The sequence below is a fragment of the Leucoraja erinacea genome, chromosome 1 (genome assembly GCF_028641065.1).
Source record: "Leucoraja erinacea ecotype New England chromosome 1, Leri_hhj_1, whole genome shotgun sequence".
NCBI classification, from domain to species: Eukaryota; Metazoa; Chordata; class Chondrichthyes; order Rajiformes; family Rajidae; genus Leucoraja; species Leucoraja erinaceus.
The window spans coordinates 26537176-26555866 of record NC_073377.1 but is presented as its reverse complement, the minus strand read 5'-3'; the positions used below and the strand labels follow the sequence as shown (position 1 = coordinate 26555866).

The 18691-nt window shown below is 42.8% G+C and overlaps 1 protein-coding gene across 1 annotated transcript in view; it reads left to right on the top strand.

Annotated features, from left to right (window-relative positions):
• Positions 1-18691, top strand: part of LOC129693306 (A disintegrin and metalloproteinase with thrombospondin motifs 12-like) — a 548000-nt gene that overhangs the window by 413331 nt on the left and 115978 nt on the right. The window contains exons 17-18 of the mRNA XM_055632162.1: positions 8921-9047; positions 11450-11660. Coding sequence (XP_055488137.1) covers positions 8921-9047; positions 11450-11660 — 338 coding nt within the window. The remainder of the gene's footprint in view (positions 1-8920; positions 9048-11449; positions 11661-18691) is intronic.

Below are 18691 nucleotides of genomic sequence, written 5' to 3'. Positions count from 1 at the left end.
TTATTACCATATTAAAAGCAAATATGATTCAATAACTAATATAAATCTTGCCTCCTTTGAATGATAATGTTTATTTTGTCGGTGTTTCACCAACAAAAGCACATGAAACACCAAGAACTACCTCCTTGTTCGGTTTATTCTATTTAGAAAGGTTGATATACCAGGCACCTGGATGCCAAGAGTCAAAAGTGTTTTATTGTGGTATGTAATGAAATGGAACAGTGAAATTCTTAAGGGCCTATCCCACTTGGCAATTTTTTTGGCAACTGCCACCGTCATTTCAGTGTTGCCAAAATATTTTGAACATTTCAAAATCCAGTGGCGACAAAACAAATGTTGTGACACTTGGAAAACCACCCCTCATTATACGTCGTCACGCCGCAAATTTTACGGTGACTTGATACGTCAGTCAATGATGCTGGCAGTCACCGAGAAAATTGGGACTGGCTCTTTACTCGCATCAACTCAACAGGTTTGTAAACACAGTACTCAATAGATAATATAATAAACAAACATAAAAGAAGTTCAAAGTCTGAACCTAGTACAACCAAGGCGAGATCATAGTTCAGAGTTTAGTTGGATTCGTAATCTTCAATTGGCTGATGGTCGTTGGGAAGAACCTATTTCTGAACCTGGATATTATAGTTTTCAGACTCCGATATCTTACTTTCGATGGCAGGAGTGAAATGAGAGCTTGGCCAGGGTGGCGAGGGTGCTGATTATGCTGGCTGCCTATTTGAGACAGTGCATTTGAAGGTGGCGAGTCCATCAGCACCCATGATGGAGCAGGCTGCGTTCATCGTTTTGTAATCTCCTTCATTCCTGGGCTTTCTATTTACCGAGCCATAATGCAACTAGTTAATATGCTCTGTACACCTGTAAAAGTTGAAGAAAGCATTTGTTGACATACCAAGTCTCCTAAACCTTCTAACAGAGGCATTGATGGGCTTCTTCAGAGATATGCATGCTCAAGAACTTGAAGTTGTAGACACTTTTCACCACTGAAGGTCAATGAAGACAGGTTTGTGGACCCTCTGCCTTCCTTTGGCAGGTCTTTGGTTTTACTGACAAGGTTCTGGCACTATTCCATTAGATAATCAATCTCCTTCCTATACCCTGACTCATCATTATCCGTAATTCGTCCAACAACAGTGGTGCCGCCAGTGTATTTAATGATGAATTTTGAATTGTGTTCAACTAACACAGTTACGGATAGTGTGAGTAGAGCTGGGGACTGAGCAAGCAGGATTGAGTGGCCTCCATGCTGATGGTTATTATGTTACTATGTTTATCCCAACCAATACTTTGTATTTCTCTTCAACTCTGATTTGTGATGCAAATGATGGGGAGAAATACTCAGACAGGTAATCACTGCATCTGTTTAAATTTTTTATCCAGAAGGAAGTATGTTTCACAGCATATCATCCATTCCTGTTTCACTGAAGGCCTTAATGTTATATTGGGGCTTACGTGCATGCAGTTAGATTCAAACTTGTCTTCAGGTTGTCAGCCCAGAGCATTAGCCCAGAGTCAGAAACTTAACCAGCAAGCTGGCATATTGAAGATAGCCACAAAAAGCTAGATAGGGTCTGATGAAGGGTCTCAAGCCAAAGCGTCAACTATTCCTTTTCTCCAGAGATGTTGTTTGAATCACTGAGTTCCTCCAGCTTTTTGTGTCTGTCTTTGGTTTAACCCAGCATCTGCAGTTCTTACCTACACAGCTGCCGTAATGCACAGACTCTGAATCCAATTATCCAACGTGTGCATGTTGTCAAGCTGGAAAGGCACAGAGAAGATTTACGAGGATGTAGCCAGGACTAGAGGGTCTGATTTATAGGGTGAGGTTGAGAAAGCTGGGACTATTCCTGGGAGCACAGGAGGATGAGGCATGATTTGTGATGCAAATTATGGGGAGAAATACTCAGACAGGTAATCGCTACATCCGTTTAACTTTTTATCCAGAAGGAAGTATGTTTCACAGCATATCATACTGTACTCCCTGTACACACATGACTGTGTGGCTAGGTTCAGCTCCAACTCGATAATCAAGTTTGCTGATGACACTGTGGTGGTGGGCCTGATCTCAGACAACGATGAGAAGGCCTACCGGGAGGAGGTGGCTGATCTAACACTCTGGTGCCAGGATAACAGCCTCCTCTTGAATATCAAAAAAACGAAGGAGCTGATCATGGACTTTAGGAGGGCACATCATCCGAGGACGTACACTCCATTGAGGATAAATGGGGATACTGTGGATAGGGTGAACTGTTTTAAATATCTGGGAGTCCACATCTCTGAGGATATGACATGGACATCACACGCTGCAGCACTCGTGAGTAAGGCAAGGCAGCACCTTTACCACCTCAGGCAATTGAGGAAATTCAGAGTGTCTCCGAGGATCCTCCAGTGCTTCTACTCAACGGCTGTGGAAAGCATCTTGTCCGGAAATATCACAATCTGGTTTGGGAATTGCTCTGCCCAGGACAAGAAGGCTCTGCAGAGAGTAGTGCATTCGGCACTATGGGAACTTCACTCGCTTCTCTGCAGGAACTATACATCAGGAGGTGCAACTCCAGAGCTAATAAGATTATGGGAGACCCCTTCCACCCCTGCAACGGACTGTTCCAGCTGCTACGGTCAGGCAAATGTTTCCGTTGCCATGCTGTGAGAACGGAGAGGTTGAGAAAGAGTTTCTTCACCAGACTGATCCCTGGGATGGCAGGAGTTTCATACGAAGAAAGACTGGATAGACTCGGCTTGTACACACTATATAATTTAGAAGATTGAGGGGGGATCTTATAGAAACTTACAAAATTCTTAAGGGGGTTGGACAGGCTAGATGCAGGAAGATTATTCCCGATGTTGGGGAAGTCCAGAACTAGGGGTCACAGTTTAAGGATTAGAGGGAAGTCTTTTAGGACCGAGATGAGAAAATCATTTTTTACACAGAGAGTGGTGAATCTCTGGAACTCTCTGCCACAGAAAGTAGTTGTAGCCAGTTCATTGGCTATATTTAAGAGGGAGTTAGATGTAGCCTTTGTGGCTAAAGGGATCAGGGGGTATGGAGAGAAGGCAGGGATGGGGTACTGAGTTGGATGATCAGCCATGATCATATCAAATGGCGGCGCAGGCTTGAAGGGCCGAATGGCCTACTCCAGCACCTATTTTCTATGTTTCTATGTTTCTTCCCAGAGGCCATTAGGACTGCAAATTCCTATCTCACCAGGGACTAACTTTACTGTACCGTTCTACTGTGTTTTGTTTTAATTGCTGTTTTTTTCCCCTTTTCCTTCCGTCCACAATATTTAATATGTAAAAGAATATGTGATTCTGTTTGTAATTTGTTTGTTTATTTGTTTTTTGCACAAAGTCCGCGAGCATTGCCACTTTACATTTCACTGCACATCTTGTATATGTGTATGTGACGAATAAACTTGACGACTTGACCTTATAGAGGTGGATACGATCATGAGAGGAACAGATCGGGTAGACGCACAGAGACTCTTGCCCTCAGTACATGAATCGAGGACCAGAGGACATAGGTTTAAGGTGAAGGAGAAAAGATTTAATAAGAATCTGAGGGGTAACTTTTTCACACAAAAGGTGATGGTGTATGGAACGAGCTGCCAGAGGGGGTAGTTGAGGCATGGAGTATCCCAATATTTAATAAACTATCACGACGTTTAAGAAACATTTAGACAGGCACATGGATTAGCAATGTTACAAAATTTTGAGATTTTAAAAATCAAGTCTGCAATTTATCCCATCAGATAAAGCATAAAAAGAAGTTTAATTTGACACCTAATTCACTTTCATATCTCAAGTATTAAACAAGTTATGGCCATTTTCATAAAAGCTGTGATCCATGTAGGTACAACATACCTACATGGATAGGACAGGTTTGGAGGGATATGGACCAAACGCAGGCAGGTAGGCCTAGTGTAGCTAGGATATGTTTAGCAAGTTGGGCTGAAGGGCCTGTTTCCACACTGTATCACTCGATGACTCTATAACTGCTCTCTACCAACCTCATATCTTGATTGCATTGTTGGGATTGGAGAACAGAATCACAAACACAAAGTATACTTTGCTAGAAGCAAAGAGTGTTCAAACAGCAGTGGATTTAAATAAACATGATGCAGCTGTTGTTAGGTCATAACACTTCTGATTCACATAAAGCTCCCTGAGGCAACACCTCAAGGTGCATCTCCAGAGATTGATCATGATTGCATCCTGCAACTTGCCCCATTTCAAATTTAACCTGGAGGCATTAAATGAAAATGATCCTTAATAGTTATTATAAAATCCTAGAGGCCATACTGCTGAACCAGCAAACAGCTTGATACCTTAACTAAACTACACATTTGGTCAAGAAAAGCTGGAGCTGTGGCGGGCGGCGGCGGCAGCGGCAGCAGCAGCGGAGACCTGACCCGGCTGGAGCTGTGGTGGTGGCAGCGGCAGCGGCAGCAGCGGCGGAGACCTGGCCCGGCACCGGGGCTGTGGCTGTGGCTGTGGCGGCGGCGGCGGCGGCGGCAGCGGCAGCGGAGACCTGGCTCGGCCCTGGAGCTGTGGCGGCGGCGGCGGCGGCGGCAGCGGCAGCGGAGACCTGACTCGGCCTCTGAGCTGTGGCGAGGCAGCGACCACCCGCGGAGTTCGAACCGTCGCCTCGGCGCAGAGGGAGAACAAAGAGGGAGGAGCCAGAGACTTTAAGATTTTGCCTTCCACCACAGTGAGGAGGTGTTTGGTGAACTCACTGTGGTGGATGTTAAATTTGTGTTGACTATGTGTTTTGTCTTTTTTTTTAAATTATGTATGACTGCAGGGAAACAGAATTTCGTTCAGACCGAATGGTCTGAATGACAATAAACGAATCTAATCTAATCTAATCTAATCTAAATATTTCTTTTTATTCTCAGGGTATAGAAATTTTAGCTAATTGTGGCTTTTCATTAATAGCAGGTATATGATGGTAATTCAATCCTTGTTATTTGCCTTCTAAAATAGTAACATTAAAGAGCTGATAGACATACCATTCTTCTGAAGTTTATTATCTTAGATTAAAAAAGGATACATGGATGTGCACAAGATACTTGAATGTGCATTTAATCTGTGGTGTAATTGGTGTTGTGTACTGTTGCAGTACAACCTCTTTGCTCCTATATTCTGTGCCTTGATTAATAAAGGAAGACATCTAATGTGCCATTTAAACAACCCTATTCATTAAAGGATCCCCCTGTTCTTCCACAATATTCCATGTTATCCCATTTATTGTGCATTCCCTTATTTTGTGCACTTCTTCAAATTAGCTTACAGTTCTCCAGATTGAATTCCATTTTGGCCACTTGTTGGCTAAACCAAACAATAGATTCAGATTATCCTCATCTTAAAGTTTTTCTCCAAATTGTGATCCACAGTTTGCAGGCAATGTCACCACTGTTAACCTCTGGATTCCATTTAACAGTAGAATTCTAAGCGTTCAAAACATTTTACAAAAGCTCAAAGATTATTGATGCTGGAAATCTGAAATTAAAAAAAAAAAAATGCTCAGAATATCATGTAGCATTCATATCAGTCAGGTTAGAAGCAGAAATTGATCAGTCTGAAGGATAGTTTTGACCCAAAATGTCATCAATCCATGTTTGCTAGGTAGGCTATATGACCCACTGAGGGACTCCAGCACCTTGTATCTTGTTTGGTAAACCAGCAGCTGCAGTTTATTTTGTCTCCAGAAATAGAACATTCCCTAGTCCACCACTCAATAAGATTAAGGATGATGTTTTACCTCCGCACCACTTTCTTGCACCATACCATTATTCCTTGATTCCCTTAAGATAAAAAAAACTATTGATCTTTCTCTTGAATTTCCACGGCAACAGCAATTTACAACCCTTTCATGTGAAGAGGTTTACAATCTTTGGGTGACGATATTTATTTTAATCTCTGTCCTGAGGGCCGATCGCTTATCGATGGAGAGAGAAACACGGTTAATGTTTTAGGACAATTAAGAACTGAAGCATTAACTGTTTCTCTCTTGGCAGATGCCAGTGCCCTTGATCAGCTGAGCAATTTCAGCATTTTGTTAATATCACACACTTTACTCTGTCTGAAATTACACACTTTCGACCTGCCCAAAAGGAGCAGGGAGAAGTAGGAATGACCGGGTTGGGAAAGACCTTTGATTATGTTGACTGTTTTTCCATTTACACTGCAACAGTGCAATGTAAATGGAATCAATGCTGGGGAGTCTGGTCTATGTGATGGACTGGGATGCATCTGCAACTGTCGGTGATTTTGTGCGGTCTTGGGCTGAGCTGTTCCAAAACCAAGGTGCCATGCAACCCGACAGTATGCTTTCTATGATACACCTGTAGAAGTTTGTAAGAGTCACAGTAGACATGACAAAGTTCCGCTGCCTCTCTGGGCCTTCGTAGTCTGTTGTCTCTCTGGACCTATGCAATCTGCTCTCGCTAATTGTTGGAAAAGTAAGCCATTTAGAACGGAGACGAGGAAACACTTTTTCTCACAGTGGTGAAAGTGGAATTACACGCTCGAATTTAGAAGATTGAGGGGGGATCTTATAGAAACTTACAAAATTCTTAAGGGGTTTGACCGGCTAGATGCAGGAAGATTATTCCCGATGTTGGGGAAGTCCAGAACAAGGGGACACAGTTTAAGTATAATGGGAAGTCTTTTAGGACCGAGATGAGAAAATCATTTTTTACACAGAGGGTGGTGAATCTGTGGAATTTTCTGCCACAGAAGGTAGTTGAGGCCAGTTCATTGGCTAGATTTAAGAGGGTTAGATGTGGCCCTTGTGACTAAAGGGATCAGGGGGTATGGAGAGAAGGCAGGTATGGGATATTGATTTGGATGATCAGCCATGATCATATTGAATGGCAGTGCAGGCTCGAAGGGCCGAATGGCCTACTCCTGCACCTATTTTCTATGTTTCTATTCTCTGCCTCAGAGGGCGGTGGAGGCAGGTTCTCTGGATGCTTTTAAGAGAGAGCTAGATAGGGCTTTTAAAAATAGCGGAGTCAGGAGATATGGGGAGAAGGCAGGAACGGAGTACTGATTGGGGATGATCAGCCATGATCACATTGAATGGCGGTGCTGGCTCGAAGGGCCAAATGGCCTACTCCTGCACTTATTGTCGATTGTCTATTGTCTAAAACACAAAGGAAACATTCCATGTTTTTAAGATCACCACCATGAATGTCCTTCTGTGTGTTTCATCAACACTTGTCTGCTATTGCATTTAAATAGTTGAGCCTCTACCTTCCACCAGGTAATACAAATAACAGTCAATAAAGATGAAGAGATAAAACAGGATCTACGGGGTATGGGATCCAGTACAGGACTGATGCAGGTGAGAGGCTGGAAGTCGGTAAGGAAGCTGATGAAGCAGGTTCAGTGGACAGGATAGGCAGAATCATGGCCCGTAGTGAGGATGTATTGTTGAATTAAATTAGATTTATTTCAACCACGAGGCCAGATGAGTAAGACGGATCAAACCAGGGCCTACGTAGGTACATTCAAATGGGACGTTTTAGCCGCTACAGAAACATAGCTAAACGAGGGAGGGACTGGTGCCTGAATGTTACCGGATATAGTTGCTATAGGTTAAAGAGGAAGGTAGGTTCCCGTCAGAGTGAAGGGCAAGACTGCTGAGAGGAAGGAAGCCTGGATGATGAGAAAAATTGCGGGTCTAGTCAGGAAAAGGAAGGATGCATGGCCAGGTATAGGCAGCTGGGAACAAGTTTAAGTTTAGGCTTATTATTGTCACCTGTACCCTGGTATAGTTAAAAGCTTTGTTTTGCGTGCTATCCAAACAAATCAGATGTGCCATGCATGAATACAGTTACGTTTGTGATGGCACTAAAGTGGTATCGTAGATAGCAAAGATGGTTAACAAATATGACAGTAGGATCTTTAATAGGAACCAGAGGGGCAAATGTTTAACACAAAGGGTAGTGAGTATGGAATGTGCTGCAGAGGAGGTAGTCAAGGCAGATACTATAACAACATTTAAAATAATTTTTGACAAGTGTGTGAACAGGAAGGATTTAGAGGGATATTGGCCAAACACGACCAAATGGGACTAGTATAGATAGGGCATCTCGGTCGTCAAAGGTTCACCTGCATCTCCTCCAACCTCAACTACTGCATCCTCTGCTCTAGGTGCTCTAGGTGTCAGCTGATTTACATCGGGGAGACTAAGCGTAGGTTGGGCGATCGTTTCGCCGAACACCTCCGCTCAGTCCGCAATAACCAACCTGACCTGCCGGTGGCTCAGCACTTCAACTCCCCCTCCCATTCCCAATCCGACCTCTCTGTCCTGGGTCTCCTCCATTGCCAGAGTGAGCAACAGCGGAAATTGGAGGAACAGCACCTCATATTCCGCCTGGGGACCTTGCGTCCGGATGGCATTAACATTGAATTCTCCCAATTTTGCTAGCCCTTGCTGTCTCCTCCCCTTCCTTAACCCTCTAGCTGTCTCCTCCCACCCTCCCATCCGCCCGCCCTCGGGCTCCTCCTCCTCCCCTTTTTTCCTTCCCCCCCCCCCCCCCACCCCCCATCAGTCTGAAGAAGGGTTTCGGCCCGAAACGTCGCCTATTTCCTTCGCTCCATAGATGCTGCTGCACCTGCTGAGTTTCTCCAGCAATTTTGTGTAAGTTTGGTCAAAGGACTTGTTTTCATACTATGACCCTATGACTCTAAAACACTGGGGCAATTCAAAATGCCAGAATTCAAACCAGTGTGCCTATAACATTGCTTCTCGAAAAGATTGATCATTTAGATTCGCAATTGCAATCCGTCAGTTGCTTGTTCAGTAGTTTTCACGAAGAGCACAACTGAAGTCCTTGGATTTGGTGCAGCACTGCAGAAATTAATGCAAAAATACTTCTTACAATCTCAGGAGTTCAACGACAAATTGTTCGATGTGTGGAAAAGACACCCAGAGTTGTGGAAGACAGGTTCTGCAATGCACGGACTCGTCCTGATGACAAACAACAAAAATGCAATGAAATGGATTGCCCTTCCAGGTAATTACTGCTTTATTACTGATTTATTGTGAACTGAACTGAATATGTTGTATATAAGCTGGATGCAAATACACTTGCATACAAGAGGTACAAAACAGAACTGCCCAGGTAAATTTTACAATTTAGTGGTGTATTTGAAGGTGGCATAGAAACATAGAAACATAGAAAATAAGTGCAGGAGTAGGCCATTCGGCCCTTCGAGCCTGCACCGCCATTCAATATGATCATGGCTGATCATCCAACTCAGTATCCTGTACCTGCCTTCTCTTCATACCCCTGATCCCTTTAGCCACAAGGGTCACATCTAACTCCCTCTTAAATATAGCCAATGAACTGGCCTCAACTACCTTCCGTGGCAGAGAATTCCAGAGATTCACCACTCTCGGTCCTAAAAGATTTCCCCCTTGTGACCCCTTGTTCTGGATTTCCCCAACATCGGGAGCAATCTTCCTGCATCTAGCCTGTCCAACCCCTTAAGATCATCTGGAACATGATTATCTGGAACTCATTCCATGAAATAAAAAATGTCTCATATTCCTTCTCGTCATGGACCCCTTGCTGATCTTCTACCCTCTTTGGACCTTTATATTTCCAATTCCTGGTGTAACATTAACCATCTTGACTTCTCCATTCCTCTAACCCACTCCAATCTCAATTTGGATGCTCAGCAGGCCACCATCTCTCAGGCCATGACCAATCTCATTATCTCTGGCAATATCCCCTCCACAGGTACATGGGTTGGAGGGATATGGACCAAGTGCAGGGAAGTCGGATTAGTGATGCTGGGACATTGTTGGCCGGTGTGGGCAAGTTGGGCCAAAGGGCCTGTTTCCACACTGTATCTCTCTATGACTTTATGACACTGCCTCCAACATTATAGTCCCCCTGCCCCATACTGCAGTTTCTATCTCGTACTAAACTCCACAAACAGGACTGCCCTGGCAGACCCATTGATTCTTGCTGCTCCTACCCAACGGAACTCTTCTCCAACTGTAAATTGCGCGTTTCTTAGCTTCCCCCCAGTCTAGTTTTAGTAAAAACACTGAATCAAGCACTTTAAACAATTAAATTTTATTTTAACAAAAGCGTGTTACAGTTCAACAACTTTACCTATCCCACCGATGGTTCATATCCCGTATCTGCCTGTTTAAGCCCTCGCTCAGACAGAGACAGTCCAGAAGTTCACGCAGTCCTAAGCGCTCTCCCAGAAGATCGACTGGACCTCGTGGTAGCAGACTTTTATATGTCTGGGGACCTCGAGGGGCCGAACCACGTGGGGGTGGTCTCTTAATAATCTAATTACAGATATCGATTAACCCCATTCATAACAGACAGTTCCTTAACCCAATAATGCAGCAGTGTAATACATTGTATTCAAAACGGACTTCGTAAGGAAGCCAACTTAGAAACATTTACCCTGATCTACAGGAAACCTAGACAAGGCTCAATGCGTCATCCAATGAATGCGTCATCCAATCAACACTTGGCAAAGCAGAACTCTGCAACATTATTTACAACTAATTACAAGGTGTATATCCATTCTATGCATTTTGCACCTAATTGACAGGGTCTGCAGATGTTCTCATTCTTTGCTTGCAAATTGTATCTAAGCTCCAGACACACAGGCATCTCTTCGCAGCTTGTCTCAGCTCTGCAGAGAGCAATTCCAAATTGACCAAATCTCCCAGCAACCCTGAAGCTTTTACCCCATTTTGAAGTCCTAGCCTCTTCAATTCAGCCAGGATGAACACAAATACCCCAATTCTATCTTGTCCCTTCAGACCTGCATCCAGGACCTCACACACTATTCAGTACTTCAATAGGTTTCAATTTCTATGTCCCCATCGCCTCTCCTCTACCTTGGACATCCAGGCCTCTCGACTTTCCTTAAGTGAAAACTCAATCAGTTTCCCTACACTAACACTCTCCACCACCTGATGGAATGTCCTCCAATCGATTCTCAGCAGTAATGCTATGCTGCAATATTCCTATCGTATTTGTGACTAGTTGGGTTTGGATCAACTACCCATTCTATGGCAGATCTTTGAAAAAGCCACAGGGAATATTCCCACTTTTAAGTTCAAATTCAAAACCAGTTTAGAACAAATCATCTCTCAACATAAGTGAAGATGTGGAATTCTTTGCCACAGAGGACTGTGGAGACCAAGTCATTGGATATTTTTAAGGCAGAGATAGATTCTTGAATGATATGGGTGTTATGACGAGAAGGCAGGAGAATGGGGTGAGGAGGGAGAGAGATCAGCCATGATTGAATGGTGGAGTAGACGTGTTGGGCTGAATGACCTAATTCTGCTCCTATCACTTATGGCCTTAAGAACAATGATAAACTGGATCTTTGAGCTTTGGCAAAAGGTATTTTTTCATCTTCTCAATTTTAACAGGTGGTGGACTGGTGAGTGGCAGGAATGCTCAGCATCATGTGGGAATGCTGGGATCAAGAAACGCACTGTTCTCTGTATTCGCACCGTGGGGACCGACGAGCAGGCACTTCCCAATTCAGAATGTAAACAACTTCTGAAATCAAGGAGTCAAATGCCATGCAACAGAGATATTCTTTGTCCTTCAAACTGGACCGTGGGCAATTGGAGTGAAGTAAGACATAATTTTCTGTTGTTTATATGTGCATTTGTTATAAACTAAGGGTAAAATGAATTATCATAAAATGATCTATTTATACACTATTACTTAAATGTATCTAAAAATGGCGATACACAACACGAAACAAAAGTACCTTTTTTTCATAGGAAATAATAGTTGAAGGAAGTTGGTATTGGTTAGGGTTGTGTTCTGGACAATTCTGTGCTCCATACTTAAAAAAAAGGTTTGGAACTAATTATTATAGTGTTAACAGTTTCACGATGCTCATTAGTGAAGAATTCTGGTCCAATTTATCCATGATGCGGGTGTCAGAGGTTATGGGGAGAAGGCAGGAGAATGGGGTTAGGAGGGAGAGATAGATTAGCCAGGCAGAGATGACATGATGGGCCGAATGGCCTAATTCTACTCTTATCACATGATCTTATGGTCTACTTCAGGAAAAGAGTACTGTTCTCTTAATAACAGAACAAGTTAAGAGATTATATAAGATTAAAATTAATTTTATTGGAGTTTATAGAGAAAAGGTTTCTTCTTCCAGCAGGTGGATCAATAATGAGATCAATTAAAAAGAATAAATCATTTGGAATTGATGATTTTTTAGAAAAAGCTCAGAATTGATGGAATCTGGAACATTTTTGAATAAGTCATGGAATATGGTCGATCAACAAATATTAGATGAAGGTTAGGTAGTACTTGGGACGTGCAAGCAGGCAAAACGTTTTTTTTTAAATGGGTCTGGTGCTGGAGATTAGGCTGAAAGGTCTTTTCTGTCCTGCATTTTGTTGATTCTCAATCGCAAATGCCAGTTTTGGTATTATTGGCTGGACAGATAATGTATCGAAAGGGAACAGCACAGCAGCTCCAAAATTACACGACAAGGTGGGGATGGAATGTTTTATCTTAATAGAAGTTAAAAATACGTTTTACAAGGGTGGCACTGTTACAGAGCTGGTAGATCTGCAGCATCACAGCGCAAGAGACTCAGGTTCGTTCCTGACCTTGGGTGCTGACCTGTGTTGAGTTTGCACTTTCTCCCTGTGATTGTGTGGGGTTTCATTCGGCTGCTCCGGTGTCATAGGTGCAGGAGTAGGCCATTTGGCCCTTCAAGCTAGCACCGCCATTCAATATGATCATGGCTGATCATCTAAAATCAGTACCCCATTCCTGCTTTTTCCCCATATTCCCTGATTCCCTTAGCCCTAAGAGCTAAATCTAACTCGCTCTTGAAAACATCCAGTGAATTGGCCTTCACCGCCTTCTGTGGCAGAAAATTCACAACTCTCTGGGTGAAAAGCTTTTTTCTTCATCTCAGTCCTAAATGGCCCCCCATTTCTTCCCGTCATGCAAAGATGTGTAGGTTTGTAGGTTACTTGGCCACTGTAAAGTTCCCCTTGTGTGCAGGGAATAAATAAGAAAGTGGGGTAACATAGAACTAGTGTGAACATGTGAATAATGGTCAGCATAGACTCAATGAGCCAAAGGGCCTCTTTGCATGCTGTATCTTTTTTAAAAGAGCGCATCATAAAAATAAATGGATATTACTGTGGTATTTTTTACAGATCGTAAATACTCCAACAACAGAGGGGGTAACAAGGGATTGGATATTTAAGTTTAAGGACTGGGTGGCAAAACAGACAATACAGTGGAAAAACGACAGCAGGTGACATAGAAACATAGAAAATAGGTGCAGGAGGAGGCCATTCAGCCCTTCGAGCCAGCACCACCATTCATTGTGATTATGGCTGATCGTCCCCTATCAATAACCCATGCCTGTCTTCACCTCATAACCCTTGCCTCCACTAGCACCTACGCTATCTAACTCTCTCTTAAATCCATCCAGTGACATGGCCTTCACTGCTATTTGTGGCAGGGAATTCCACAAATTCACAACTCTCTGGGTGAAAAAGTTTTTTCTCACCTCAGTCTAAAATGGCCTCCCTCTTTATTCTAAGACTGGCCCCTGGTTCTGGACTCGCCCAACATTGGGAACATTTTTCCTGCATCTTGCTTGCCCAGGGCTTTTATAATTTTATATGTTTCTATAAGATACCCCCTCATCCTTCTAAACTCCAGTGAATACAAGCCTAGTCTTTTCAATCTTTCCACATATGACAGTCCCGCCATCCCAGGGATCAATCTCGTGAACCTACGCTGCACTGCCTCAATCACACGGATATCCTTCCTCAAATTAGGAGTCCAAAACTGTACACAATACTCCAGATGTGGTCTCACCAGAGCCCTATACAACTGCAGAAGAACCTCTTTACTCCTATCCTGAAATCCTCTTGTTATGAAGGCCAACATTTCATTAGCTTTCTTCACTGCCTGTTGTACCTGTAAGCCAACTTCCAGTGACCGGTGCACAAGGACGCCCAGGTCTCGCTGCACCTCCCCCTTAACCTAACCTAACCTCATTGAGATAATAATCTCCTATGTCCTATGAAAGTTTCACTATCCTCTGGCTTCCGGCTAATCTTTGCTGCTTTTCTTGTAGTTTTATTCTATCCCTAACTTGTCTTGTCAGCCACGGTTGCCTCCTACTCCCCTTAGAATCTTTCTTTCTTTTTGGAATGAAATGATCCTGCGTCTTCCTGATTATGCCCAGAAATTCCTGCCATTGCTGTTCCACCGTCATTCCTGCTAGTATCCCTTTCCAGTCTACCTTGGCCAGCTCCTCTCTCATGCCTTCATAGTCCCCTTTGTTCAACTGCATCACCGTCACACACATTTCCGATTTAACCTTCTCCTTCTCAAATTGCAGATTAAAACTAATCATATTGTGATCACTACCTCCAACCGATTCCTTTACCTCGAGTTCTCTTATCATATCTGGTTCATTGGACAACACTAAATCCAGAATTGCCTTTTCTCTGGTCGGCTCCATTACAAGCTGCTCTAAGAATCCATCTCAGAGGCACTCTACAAATTATCTTTCTTGGGGCCCTGAACCAACCTGATTTTCCCGGTCTACCTGCATATTGAAATCCCCCATCACGACAGTGGCATTAACTTTGTTACATGCCAGTTTTAACTCCTGCTGTAACTTACACCCTACATCCGGGCTACTATTTGGGGGCCTGTAGATAACACCAATTAGTGTCTTCTTGCCTTTGCAATTCCTCAACTCAATCCACAGAGACTCTACTTCGTCAGTCCCTTTGTCTTCCCTCGCAAGGGACTGAATTCCATTCCTCACCAGAAGAACTACGCCCCCTCCTCTGACCACCAGCCTGTCCTTTCTATAGGATTTATAACCCTGAATATTAAGTTCCCAGGCCCGATCCTCCTGCAGCCACGTCTCGGTAATCCCCACAATGTCACATCTACCAACCTCTAACTGAGCCTCAAGCGCATCTGCTTATACTTTGCGCATTCAAATACAATACGTTTTTATTTCTTACGCATCTCACCTTTCACATCGATCCCTATTACACTTGGCCATACTCACCTATCCCTTTGTGAGCTTTCTTTCCCGTTAATTCTGGGGTTATTAACTATCCCTTTACTCCCTTTCCCTTTTACTCCGTCCTTGACTATCCCATTTGACACCCCACCCTTTATTTAGTTTAAAACCACCTGTGTCGCAGTGGCAAACCTGCCTGCCAGAATGCCGGAACCTGGCCTGCCTAAAGGGAATGCCGTAGTTAGAATGTGGCCCTTGTGTCAGCCATGATACATAGGCTCGAAATGAGGTGATTATTCCGAAGGTCATTGACCAAGCAAATAGTTAATGGCTGTTAGAAATAAAAACTATGCTGCCTTCCTCAGCAGTTAGGGAATTGGCATTTTTTATGTCACATATTGTCTTGTCTTCTGAAAAATATTAATGCAATATGGAGCTGACTTCGAGAATGTCCATACATACTGAAATGAGGTGATTATTCCGAAGGTCAAATAGTTAATGGTTAGAAATAACTTGCTTTCCTCAGCAGTTAGAATTGGCTTATGTCAATATTCTTCTAAAAATAATGCAATATGGAGCTGTTCGAGAATGGTTAACCATTGGTCTCAAATCCTCCTCTGCACAGGAAAAGTGGCCCATATGAATGACACCTAATTTTAGTGGTAGTTACCACATAATCTGCAGCAGAGTTGAGAGGAAATTGGGATGGACATGTTCTGATTGTGGCTTTACTGTTCAAAACAGAGTCACTGGTGCATGTTACATCAAAAGGATGTTATTTTCCCTGTCAAAGGACTGCAGAAATATTTCAACCGTCCTGAATAATGAAAACAAATATTTCAAATTGTGTAATGAAATATGTGGTGCCTGTGAAGGGATCAAAATATTGTAAGATATATGTAATTGAATACTTTTTTTGGTTCAGTTTATTTGCTAATGATTATTTACAAACAATATTATGAAGAATAACCAATGATTTTATTAAGGACATATAAATTCTATCACTGCAGAGCTACACTCGTGATGTCACTGATGTATAACCGTTCCTGCTTCCCAAAGCAGCTGTATAGTTTTTTTGTTAGTGCATTATCCTGAATAGTTGTGGGCCAACCTGGCAGCAGGCCATTCGGCCCTTTAATAATATGCCAGCATTGTTAGATCTAGATGACCTGTACCTCATCGTCAACGATCTTTGTTTTGTTTTGACATAACTTTATCAGATAAACTTATCCCTGCTGATGTCTTCTGAAGAAATATACCATGCTGTTCATTTCTTCATTCAAAGGGTGTGCTGGTGTTGCTTTTGGCGGGAAGGTGTAAGTGTGGTGCAGGATAGAAGTCAATATAAAGTAGCATCCCAGTTGGTAAAGCATTTGTGGAATGGAATATTTGACATTAAGTTATCAGTGTTATTCTCGAAGGCTCTTATTGACACAGTAATAGTCTTTTGTGAAAAGAATATCACATGTCCACTTTACATTATGTGGTTTCACTGCATTTACCCGATGAGGTAACTTTATAATTTTAAAGTCAACAATGTTATCACATCTCCACATTCTGAAACCATGGGTTGCAATTCATGTTCATGCAACTCGTTTTCAGAATCTCCCACACACAAAATTTATGTTAACTATTCCTAATCTGTCTTTGCCTTTCCTAATGCAAATAAATCCTATCTCTCAGAATCCCTTTCAATGGCTTTCCCATCTCTGATGGAAGGCACACTGACCTGCAGTTTCCTGGTTCGTTCTATCAGCCCTTCAGAAATAAAGGCAAAACAAAAGCCATTCTCCAGTCTTCTGGGCCTCACCCTTGACTAATGAAGATAGGGAAATCTCTTCCCTTGCTTCCCATAATGTCGTAGGATACATCTGATCGGGTGCCTTGGATTTATCCAGCTTTATGTGGTTTAAGACTGCCAACTGTACCCCTTGTATAATGTCAATATGTTTCAGGATATCATTTTTCTCTTTCTCTAACTCAGCAGCTTCCATGTCAGAATTATATAGCATGGAAACAGGCCCTTCGGTCCAACATTCCCACACCAACTAACATGCCCCATTGGCATTAGTCCTACCTGCCAGCATTTGGCCCATATCCCCCTAAACGTATCCTATCCATGTACTTGCCCAAATATATTTTAAACATTGTGATAACATGCCTCAACAATATCCTCTGGCAGCTCGTTCCATACACCCACCACAAATTGTATGCTTCTGCAAAGGTCATTACAGGCCAGAAATATTCATTAATGACCTTGCCCATCTTCCACGGCTTCAAACATAGATTACTACACTGGCCCTAAAGAGGCCCTGCTTCCTTCCTAGCTACCATTTTGCTCTTACTAAACTTCTAGGATTCTCCTTTAGCTTGCATCCGAGGATATCACAAGTCATCGCGCTGTTTGCTCTCCGATTTCCTTCTAAGGTGTATTCCTGCATCCCTTGCACTCCTTGTGGGACAGGCATGATCACAGCTGCTTGTATTTGACATTTCCTTGCCTCACTATTCATTAATCAAGGTTCCCTCTTCCTGCCAGCTTTGCCTTCGCTCCAGCGCTTCCCATCTCATTTTTAACATCTTGCCACTTGGCAGACATCCCTTTGATTTCTCAAGCTTCTACTGTCACCAGGTTCAGACAACAGGGAATTGAGGAAACGTGTGTGAGTGCAGTGGTGGAGAGTACATGCTTTGTGTCAGTGCTCAGTGGTTGAGCAGCCTTATAACGTTTATGCACATTCAGTAACATCAGTTTTTTGTCCATCAATATTATTCCAACAAAAGCTTAATTAATTGCACAAACCATGACCTCTCCATTACTTCACTGCACTAATTATAGTCAGCCAATATTCAATTACATATTTACCTAATTACCTCCCACATTTTACACTGTAATTTCATGCCCTCATATACTAGGTCAATGGGTTTTTATAAAATGGGTTTGAAATGTGCATTATGTGGATTTCATTGTACTGTTTTGAATAAAGGAAGATGTGTGATGATTAAAGAAACATGACTAATGTGCAACATGGAGATTGAATAGGTCTGGTTGAAATCAGTCGAGACCCAGTCAGAATGGTGTTCTGAATTGTATGGCCACATTACTGTTTCTCCACCTTTTCTGCTTCTCCGTTCTCCTTCACCATTTACTTGCCCCATTCCTCATGAAGTAATCCTTAACTTCTTGCTCGAATTGATAGCAACAAGATGCTGTACCCGCTGGGGAAGCTGTGAAGATGTTTTGTGAGCACCGTCTCCACTTCTGCACCATTGATGCTGACTGGGCCATGCATACCACCTTGCTTCCTGACGTCAATAACTAGCTCCTTCATCTTATTGGCAGTGAGCGATAGGCTGTTGTTTTGACACCATGTTAGTAAGCTCGCTATCTCCTTCCTGTAATCCGTCTCTTCATTGATTGAGATCTGGACCTCTGCAATGATATCTGTAAACTTGTTAATTGAATAAGAGCAGAATTTGACCATAAAGTCATGTGCGTCTAGGGACTAACGTTGTTGTTGTTGTTGTTGTTGGTGTTGTTGTTGTTCGTCCTTCGTAGTTGTAGAAGACCATGACTTCAATGTTTTTGTTTGTGGGTCCGGAGGTGACCGGTGAGATCGAT